The sequence below is a fragment of the Micromesistius poutassou genome (assembly GCF_964030765.1).
Source record: "Micromesistius poutassou genome assembly, chromosome: 3".
Lineage (NCBI taxonomy): Eukaryota > Metazoa > Chordata > Actinopteri > Gadiformes > Gadidae > Micromesistius > Micromesistius poutassou.
In genome coordinates this window covers 21,331,422-21,342,445 of record NC_140273.1, presented here as the reverse complement: position 1 = coordinate 21,342,445, position 11,024 = coordinate 21,331,422, and the positions used below count along the sequence as shown (strand labels likewise).

At 47.4% G+C, this 11,024-nt stretch overlaps 1 protein-coding gene across 1 annotated transcript in view; it reads right to left on the bottom strand.

Annotated features, from left to right (window-relative positions):
- The window catches only part of LOC311341147 (adhesion G protein-coupled receptor L3-like), a gene marked incomplete at its 3' end in the record, with an annotated part of 76,901 nt that overhangs the window by 57,096 nt on the left and 8,781 nt on the right, over positions 1-11,024 (bottom strand). The window contains exon 2 of the mRNA XM_084466041.1: positions 8,937-9,150. Coding sequence (XP_084322167.1) covers positions 8,937-9,150 — 214 coding nt within the window. The remainder of the gene's footprint in view (positions 1-8,936; positions 9,151-11,024) is intronic.

The following is an 11,024-nucleotide window of genomic DNA, read 5'->3' as shown; positions in this document are numbered from 1 at the left end:
TTTTGCGTGTGTGTGTGTGCTTACATGTGTGTGTGTGTGTGTGTGTGTGTCCAAACAGCCCAAACAGGAGGATGTGTAGCACACAGGACGGGGAGTTTTGGTCCACTGGTTGGTGGGTGGTGTGAGTAGCGCGTTCTACAACAAGTCCATTTCGTCTTCTCTACTCGGGCTGACATCTCCACTTCACAGGGAGAGGCTTTGTCCTAAAAGATTTCGTCACGTCAACTCCCCTCACCCCCCCCCCCAGCTCCCTCTACTCGATTTATACTTGTTCACAGTGGTGTGTGCAGTTGTTGGTTCCTGTTCTCTTGTCCAGATGTGTGTTTGAGCTGACGTGTCAGAAGTCAATCAGTAACGCGGTAAGTCAACGTGCCAGTGTTGGAGTGTGTGTGGGAGCATGTGTGTGTGTGAGCGTGTGCATGTGTCTGTGAGAGATAACAACAGCAAGTCAAGTAGTTATAGATATATGGAAGTACAAAATACAATAATAATAATAATAATAACATAATTTAGAGAGATAGAGACAGAGAGAGAGGGAGAGCGAGCGAGCGAGCGAGCGAGCGAGAGAGAGAGAGAGAGAGAGTGTGACAGCTGTGTAGAGGCGTCGTGACAAAAGCTGAATAGATTCAGACTGGTCACTTGGACAGATATAGTCACAGCACGTGTGTGTGTGTGTGTGTGTGTGTGTGTGTGTGTGTGTGTGTGTGTGTGTGTGTGTGTGTGTGTGTGTGTGTGACGTGTGTGTCTGTGTGTGTGTCTGTCTGTTTGTTTATAAATGTGTGTTTGTTTGTGATATATATGTCCATTGTTAGACATGGGAAAGAAAGCCATTTCCTGCGACGCCTTGTTGTAAAGACATTGCACTGTTAGAAATTAAATGACTTCTATGAGACAACATGTCTGTGTGTGTCTGTGTGCGCACAGGACTCCCAACTGATATCTCTATGTGTCATTTGCCTTCTAAACCTCCATATGCCTGAATCCTGGGGTGAGAGCGTGGGTGAGTGTGGTGTGTCGGTATGTTTGTTTGTTTGTGCGTGGGGTATGTGTGTGTGTTTGTGCCTGCCTGTGTTTATGGATATGTATGTGTGTGTGTGTGTGTGTGTGTGTGTGTGTGTGTGTGTGTGTGTGTGTGTGTGTGTGTGTGTGTGTGTGTGTGTGTGTGTGTGTATTTGTGTGTATGTGCATGCATGTGTGATTGTGTGTGTGTGTGTGTGTGTGTGTGTCTGTGTCTGTATGTGTGCCTGTGTCTTTATGTGTATGTATGTGTGTGTGTGTGTGTGTGTGTGTGTGTGTGTGTGTGTGTGTGTGTGTGTGTGTGTGTGTGTGTGTGTGTGTGTGTGTGTGTGTGTGTGCGCGGGTGTGGGTGAATTGTGTGTGTGTGTGCATGCTTGCGTGCGCATGTGGGTGTGTGTTTCTATGTGTGGATCCTAATTACTGCACTAAGGCAGGACGACATTTGGACTCCCAGGGTGCCGCGGGGTATCTCCTGTAACCGTGGTGACTGCATGAGGGTGGCTGCACACACAAATATATACGCCGACGCGCACACACACACACACACACACACACACACACTATGTAGGACAGTTCCAGATATGACCTCGTTCAGTGGGAGACAGAGAGAGAAACGCGAAGAGCAGGAGGAGGAGGATGAGGAGGAGGAGGAGGAGGAGGAGGAGGAGGAGGAGAAGGATGAGGAGGAGGGAGGAGGAGAAGAAGAAGGCGAAGGACAGAGACAATGGCGGTGGGAGGGAGCTATATAATCACCAATGTCCCGGCGCGTTTAACTCGGCGGGATATCAAAGGCACATACACACAAACACAGACCAGCCCATCCAGGGCTCAGCCTAATGGTCAATCTGGCCTCCGATATAGAGTCTCCGGGCATTGGGTTTGTGTCTGGAGCGCTGGAGTCATTAGAGGGGGGGTATAACGCTCGTTACGAGAGCGGGAAGATGGCCGCTCGTGGAAAGCACTGCAGTGTGCAACGTCTCTCGAGTTTCCCCCTCGATGTTTCTCCTGCCTTCTCCTGCCGCCAGGTTGCGCGTTGTTAATGGCAGATTGAATGACGGCAGATGGATCCCGTGGCAACGCGGCGGTGGAGCTCGTGGTACGCGGCGCCGTGCCACGCGTGTGACCGGCGCTGGAATGAAGCGTGGGATCCAAGTCTTGTTGTTTTTCTAATCCTTTTCATAATTGATGAACAGAACTTCAGAGGCTGCGGTGGTTCAAACATGCGGCGCGCGCGCGGGTTCATGCGCACATACATCCACGAGTCCATGTGTGTCTGTATGCATGCACGCATGCAGAATACACACACCCGGTTACACCCACACACACACACACACACACACACGCACGCACGGACAAACACACACACACACACACACACACACACACACACACACATACACACACACACACACACACACACACACACACACCAACACCCTGTTGCTTGGTGCTTTGAAGATGGAGACTCAGTTCTGCGGAGACAGGCGAGGAGAGGCTGAGGTTCAGGGGGTGATGAGCAATATCAATGTAGCGCCCTCTTTCTCTTTGCTCTCTTATTCCTCCCCCTTCCTCTCTATCTCTCTCTACCCCCCTCTCTCTCTCCCTTTCTCAATGTGCCTGGATGCTTGCAAATAAGTGTATGTCCATGCAAGCATGCATGCATGTATATTCAATGGTGTTTAGGAAGAGAGCTGATGCTCATTCATGTGTATATGGTGTGGTAAGCTGAGCAGTGTGTGTGTGTGTGTGTGTGTGTGTGTGTGCATGTGTGTTTGTGTGTGTGGGTGTGTGTGTGTGCGCGTGTGTGTGTGTGTTTGTGTGTTGCACATACAAAGATGTCTTCCAGTTACATGTTTTGCCAGAATATAAAACCAGAGGAGCTCATTGGAGCGTACGGGGTGCCCCCCCTCCGCTTTACTGCTGGCACAGGTGTCCCCGACTGGGATGCAGCCAAATCCATTCACCTGCTTCTCCAGAGACCTTCAGCCACTACATCACTCTTAATTGCCCCCCAGCCAGAGAGCATAAAACAATATTAAATATATAAATAATGTAGAATAAAATATATAATAATATGTGCAGGAAAGAGGGGCCAAATGCATTACAGAGGAAATCCAAACCAGGACCAAACAATAAAACAGGTGAGATTTATCTCCTACACGTGGAAGCCAAGGGGAACGGTGGAAGGCTACAGTGTGTCACGGAGAGGAGAATATTAAATCAAGCATCAAATATTTGATTCTTCCCAAAGCACACAAAGAGGGAACAGCAGAAAGGAAAAACACAGGAACAGCCCCTCTATTTGATGCCAAGTAGAAACCAAAATGGCTTCTATTTACGCTACAGGACTTAGTCAAGAGTGTGTTGAAAAGGTAAAGACAGACAGAAAGTCAATAGGAGGGAGAGGATATTGGAGAACTGAAGGTGCTGGAGAAAGGCATTGCACAAAAGTCTTAATTTTATATCCAAAAATATATTTTGTGACACGAGGCAACGGTACAGTAGGAGTGTACGTTTGTGCGTTTGTGTGTGTGTGTGTGTGTGTGTGTGTGTGTGTGTGTGTGTGTGTGTGTGCGTGTGTGTGCGGTCGCTCCCAAGTACCGTTAACGTGATATCCACACTCGCCCGTACGTGTGCCAGAATATTCTTACCAGTCGTTATTCTCCGCTGATTTACGGCTTCGGCGGCACTCAACGGAGTGGCTCTGGCTAAGGGCTGGAAGTGTGTTTACCAAGCAGCGTCCCTCCAGCCATCAAATCACTTTTATGTGTGCAGACTGCGGCCTGTTGCAACGGGCGGCCGCCGGCCAGAGTCATCAGCTTACCTATTGTTGCCGTGGTGAGTGGAAACAGCTACAGAGCCGCCGATACTCAACCACCGTGGACGTGTTTTCATTTAGTCTTGCTGGTATTTCATTCGTTTCATACAAGTGGCGTGACACAATAGTGACTAAAACTAACAGGAGAGGGAAAAGAAAATGGGTTGGGGACAAAGAAATACGGAAAAGGCCTGGGGTGTCCTGGATTGTAAGTGGGCTAGCGACGGGACGCCGGGTGTATTTCTGACATCGTGGATGCGGATGTGGATTGGAAAATGTGTCACCTGTCACCCACTTTATCGCACCGTCTCCTGCATGTGCTCCCTCTCAATAACACAGAGCGATGTTCCTATGACAATCCTTATGGACCATTAGAGCAAACAGGAGGACAGGCCAAAACTTAAGCACGTCAAATACTATTGATATTGGTATTAAAAGTCGTCCTGTACCGTATCCCAACTACAAACATCCTTATACGTTAAAATCATTAACATAGAGCGAGCTAATATAAATACATCTATATGAATGTATATACTGTATATTTAAGCAATAGATCACGACAGGCTGTGGTATACGCTCATTATACCACAGTTAAGGGGCGTTGTCCGTCCCGACGCGCAGCGGAGGGGCGGCGACCCCCTGAATATATATATATGCAAGTGTGTTGCATATATGCAACACACTGTAGCGTCCTTCAGAGAGAAGGCTAGGCTAAAGACGGTAGCTTGGTTCGCCGGCAATTTAGCCTTCTATCGAGTTCACTCGAACTCGATAGTAGGCTAAATTGCCGACCGTGTGCCTATTGCTTTACAACATTTCCACCCTCTCCAGCAATCAACATGTTTTTTAGGCTTCAGTGAACTACGCTATCGCTTTTATATATACATAAACAACAGTTAGAGTTAGGCGCGGAGTGATACTGAACTCTGTAAACTGAACGGGCGTCATAGCTGTGTGTATACGCTCAATATACAACAGTTGGGAACCAATCAGATCGCTTGATTTAGGCCCCCCGTTTTATAAATATATATATATATACTGTATATATATATATATATATATATATGTATGTATGTGCACCACAGCTTAAATTCATGTGTGTTATGAAGTATAAAAATGCTGATAGGATAATAAAAAATGAAGAACATCACAGGAAGGGAACATTTCAAAGAGAAGCGTTCCTCGGCGGCTCCTCTCGCGATGCAGCGCGGAGCTTCAAGCGGCGCCTTTCAGGAAACTTGTGGCAGAGAAGTGAGCCTTGATAAAAGAAAGCTCAAAGCAGCGCAAAGAAATAATAAAAAGATATAGCAGGGTCCTCCCCGCCCTCTTAAAGAAAATATAAAACGATAAAAGGGAGAGAGTCATTGAGCTCAGGCCAGGGTATCGCTAATACACATTAGGCCCAACTTTCATGGCTGGGGCTTGGTTCTCCCCTCGTCGTTCCACCAGAACCCCCCCGCCCCAACCCTCTTTCCCAGTGGGAAGATAATCTAGGAGAGCTGCTGATAGCAGGTCTTCACCAGCACGCCTGAAAGCCTTGTGAGGCTCTACAGAGATAGGGCCTTTTGATAAGGCGATCAATAATGGGATAGGAGCACACACACACACACACCGATCTGCCACACGTACATCAATACACATACACACACACACACACACACACACACACACACACACACACACACACACACACACTCACACTGATACATAATTCCAAATACATAACCACACCCATGAATACACACACACACACACACCCTTATACATCTATCCAAATACAGATCAACACACACACACCTACATACACCTATAATGTAATTAAATTCATCCAAATGTCCAAATGTAACACACACACACACATGAATACAGACACACACAACTACGCACACACATACAAACAAACATACACACACATGAGTAAAAATGTGCACACATGCATATCTCCATGTGTGTGGTTACTAGGGGTGTAACGATACACTCATTCATACCAACATTTTTCAGTATGGGTCTAACGGTTCGTGCACGTTTCATTTCGGTACATACAGACAAAAAATAATAATAATAAAATAAAATATATATATTTTTTTTTTTTTGGAAAAACGTTTTTATTGATTATCACACACTCTGTGAATGTCTTGTCTTGTCCTGATGTTTTGTGTTGAGGACCACAATGGAAATAAGTCCTGGACTTTATTGTATTTTTATCCTCAGTTGTATTTGATGTCTTTTCATTTGTGTAAGGCATTTGTTTGATACAATTTAATAAATGAAATCAAAATCCCCCAAAAAATTATAAAAAAAAACTGCTGTACCGAAAAACATATTGAACCGTGACAAAAAAACCAAGGTACGTAACGAATCGTGACTTTAGTGTATCGTTACACCCCTAGTGGTTACATGATAACATAGTCTTGCATTCACAGATAAAATGAATGCCCACACTTCATAAATTCATACACACAATGTACATCGAACATAGAGACATACATACTGTAAATACATACATACATACAATAATACATACATACGTACGTATGTAGATACATACATACAATGAAACGTACATACATACGCACGTATGTACATATCATACATATACATACAGCAGCGGTGAGACCACCAACACACACTGATAACCATCCTCCAATCAGCAACACACCCGCACACACACGCACACACACATGCATGTGCGGTCAGAGCACCACGCGAGAACAAAGAGCGAGTGCGATAGCGGTGGAAGTGTGGGCAGCTGATGTTTATCAGTCAGCGGAGGAGCCGGCTGGAGGACGGGAGATAAAACAAACATAATGAAAATGGCAGAGAGTGGAGCAGACGGACAGGGGAGCATAGTGCTCTGACCCACCGTTATGAGCTTCTCTCTCCTCCCTCACACACACACACACACACACACACACACACACACACTCACTCTCACATACACACACACACACACACACACGTATATCTATATATTAATATTTTAGATAAATATAAGGGCTGTTAAATGTAGCGCGATAATAACCTACAGAACATGTCAACATTCATATCACAATTTATTTTTGTTATTAGTTCCACTTACTTTTTTACTTACTTTTTCAATTACACTTGCAGTAAGTGACTGCCTGATTACAATTGCAGTAAGTGACAGCCTGTTTACAATTCCCAAATCGGTGGTGCTATTTGAATTTAACCACACTTGTAGTGTGTGTCAACTGTTGGTTGAAGTAACTGCCTGTTTACAATTCCCAAATCTGTGGTGTTCCGTAAGTTTCATATTCAAGCCACACTGAGTGAGTCAATAAAACACCGTCAAGATCACTTGGTCTAGTTTGTGCTTATTAAGTACATTTGGTATGAATGATAAATGTGTCAACTGGAATGGATTTAAAACATAATTTAAAAAATGTGATCGTGACTTACCTCACTAATTAAAAATCGTATTCATTTGACAGTCCAAATAAAAAAAAAAATATATATATATATACTGTATATTTTATATATATTTAATATATACATATATACTTCATATAAAAAAAAATATATATATATATACTGTATATATTTTACAGATATATATATTTATATAATTTTATTATATATATATATATATATATTATATTTATATATTTATATCATATAAATATATGCACATACACCCACAGCACATTCATGGACCACAGCATGTGTACCATACTGATACACATCAGCCAGTCCCCTGCTCACCACTGTATGTAAGGCCTTTTCCTTATGGTTTCCTGCGGCTCCTGACATGCATTATTAACCGGCACTATAACGCAAAGCGACCGCACCGCCCTGCACGTGGGTCTGTGCATGTGCATAAACACAGTGCCTGTGTCCTCGCATGGTTTTCCAATGGTTATGCGCCATATGAGACACACACGCAAAGACACGCACACACGCGCACACACACTCATGCGGACACACACCGTGACACACAAATGTGGCAAACCGTTGTTTCCGGTCTGAGTCACCTCCGTCGAGGGGTTTCTCCACATCTGGACCGGCCTCTAGCTTAGCTAATTAGAATTATGTACAGAAGGGTCCAGCTCCCTGACTGTGTGTGTGTGTGTGTGTGTGTGTGTGTGTGTGTGTGTGTGTGTGTGTGGTGTGTGTGTGTGTGTGTGTGTGTGTGTGTGTGTGTGTGTGTGTGTGTGTGTGTGTGTGTGTGTGTGTGTGTGTGTGTGTGTGTGTGTGTGTGTGTGTGTGTGTGTGCGTATACGTGTGTGCATGTGTGTATAAATAATGGAAAGCGCGCACCACAGAAGACTGTGGCCGCACACACTGCAGCTGCCAGGGAAAATGGAGCGATAGAGATAGAGCCAGGCCAAAGCAATCGCTGCCAGAGCAGTGCCGCTTAGCAGCACCAGCAGGTTAGAGTGAGGGGGTGAGGATAAATGAGACGCAGGGAGCACAGAGACCAATGCGGAGATTGGCAAGATAATGGAGAAGAAAACAAGCTTGTCATTTCAGCCTTATTAATGTCAAACGTCCATCCCTCCGATAGGTCTGATCTGTCCAACGCAGCAGAGAGCAGAAATAACCCACGGGGGCTTTCGTCACTTTACTTTTCTACAAAATACGAAATTTAAAAGAAATTGTCAGAGAATGAGCGATGCTGGAATGCGCACACACAAGTCAGTCATCTTAGGAAACTAATAACTGCCTTCAGGTCCGTCAGTATCAGAACTGCAATGAGTCAGACGTATCCACCCCACACTCACACACACAAACACACATTTGAAGCAAAATGCGCATGCACACACACACACACACACACACGCAAGCACACACGCAGGAACACACACACACACACACACACATACAAAATGCACACAAACATACACATAGACACGGTAATAAAACAAAACGCACACACACACGCACAAAATCACACATAAGAACACACGCGGCAAAACGCCTACAGGCAGACACACACAAACACACACAAACACACACACACACACACACACACACACAAACATACACAGAGAGACGCCCTGCAGCACACAGGCACACACAGACACAGGCATATCCTCACACCCGCACCCACACCCACACCCACACCCACACACGCCCTCACCTGAGTGACATGATCTTGTAGGCGTCGGGCAGGTAGCAGCGCGTGTTCTCCATCTGGGCGGGGTCCGAGTCACAGATCTTGTCGTCGGTGCGGCCGTAGTTGGCGCTCTCGATCATGATGACGTCGGTCCCGGGGCAGCGCAGCTCGATGGGGTAGGACTCGCAGGACAGCTCCCTGCGCACCACCGCCATGGGGATGGGGGCGCGGCCGCTCACTGTGAGCCGTCACACAAAACACACACACACACACACACACAGGTATTGATTCACCGTGTGAAGCAGCCTTTTACCTGAGGGGGTCTCCAGTTCAGGCGCCCCCCCCCCCCCCCCCCCCCCCAGCCCCTACTGAAACACTGAAGCCGTTTCTCAATACCAAGTACGCGGACTACGTTCTCGCGGACTTGGAAGTACGTACTTGGCAAGTCCAGACTTCCAAGTACAGACTTCCGAGAACGCGAGTACGCACCTGCAATTGGAACAGCAGCGGACTCGATGATGCATTCTGGGATATTTAACGGTCCCAAGTCCACACGAGTCACCTCCGATGCATCCTCGGTAGAACGGCCTCATCGAGAACGCATCGAGAACACTTCCGGGTTTTACGACAGTACTCGCGTACTTGGAATTGGAACAGTGCTTGGGCTACCACTGATGACGTTTATCGAGAACGCAAGTACACGAGAACACACGAGAACGCGAATTGAGAAACGGCTTGAGTCCCTGTGGTCCCCGCCACCGTACGGGGGCTCAGCTCACTTGGGGTCGGTGACGGCTTTGTTTTGAGTCCTGATGCGGAGGAGCCGGCGAGAGGCCGGGCTCCGGAAGAAAGGCGGCCCGACACTGTGCTGCTCGCGCCGTGAGCCTGAATGAATTAGTTTCTCTCCCTGGCGCGCTCATTAGCCACACTGTGAAAAACAATGACATTTCCCAGACTAGAGGAGCATGTTATTGGGCTGGTAATTACACTTGGATTTGGTTGGTTGGTGGGGGGCTGAGGGGGGTGGTGGTGGTGGGGGTGGTGGTAGAGGGGGTGAGGTGGAGTGGGTGTTGGTGGGGTTGAAGTTGAGGGGGTGCTAGTGGAGGGGTTGGTGGTGGAGTGGGCGGAGGGGGTGAGGTGGAGTGGGTGGTGGAGGAGAGGGGGGGCTGGTGGAGAGGGTGGAGTTGGAGGGGGTGGTGGGGGAGGAGGGGGTGAGGTGGAGTGGGTGGTGGTGGAAGGGGTGGGGGTGGAGTGGGTGGGGGTGGAGGGTTGGAGGGTGGAAGGGTGAGGGTGGAATGGGTGGTGGTGGAGAGGGTGGTGGGGGAGTGGGTGGTGGTGGTGGTGGTGGTGGAGGGGGTGGTGGAAGAGGGGGTGGTGGTAGAGGGGGTGGTGGAGTGGGTGATGGTGGCGGGGGCGGTGGTGGGAGAGTGGGTGGTGGTAGAGTGGGTGATGGAGGAGTGGGTGTTAGTGGAATGGGTGGCAGTGGAGAGGGTGGTGGTGGAGTGGGTGGTGGTGGAGTGGGTGGTGGTGGAATGGGTGGCAGTGGAGAGGGTGGTGGTGGAGTGGGTGGTGGTGGAATGGGTGGCAGTGGAAAGGGTGGTGGTGGAGTGGGTGGTGGTGGAATGGGTGGCAGTGGAAAGGGTGGTGGTAGTGGTGGCCCCATCTTTCCGGCATGCCTTTAATGCTCAGAAAGTGATCCCTGGATAGAAATGGCCAATCATTTTTCAGAGGTTGCAAATGTGTCGGTCAGCACATTGTAGCTTTTAACGGTATCAGCATAATTTACAATATTCCAATTAGCTCCGAAGATATGCTTCAAATCGGAACATATCCAAACCTGAATCCGGCCCTGCCATCTCCTCCTCCTCCTCTATTAAAAGTATCTTACCGGTGGGTCATTTGTGGAAGCGGGAGGAAGACAATGAGCGTTACAAAGGAGGAAGAGAGGAGAGGAGAGGAGAGGAGAGGAGAGGAAGAGATGAAGAAAGGGGAGCTGATGCAAAGACATGAAGCTAGCTGGGGATATAGCTAAAAACGGTTCCTAAAAAATAAATAAAATACATTACCGGGAAGACCACAGTTGATGCCTAACTGAAAAAAAGAGACCTACTT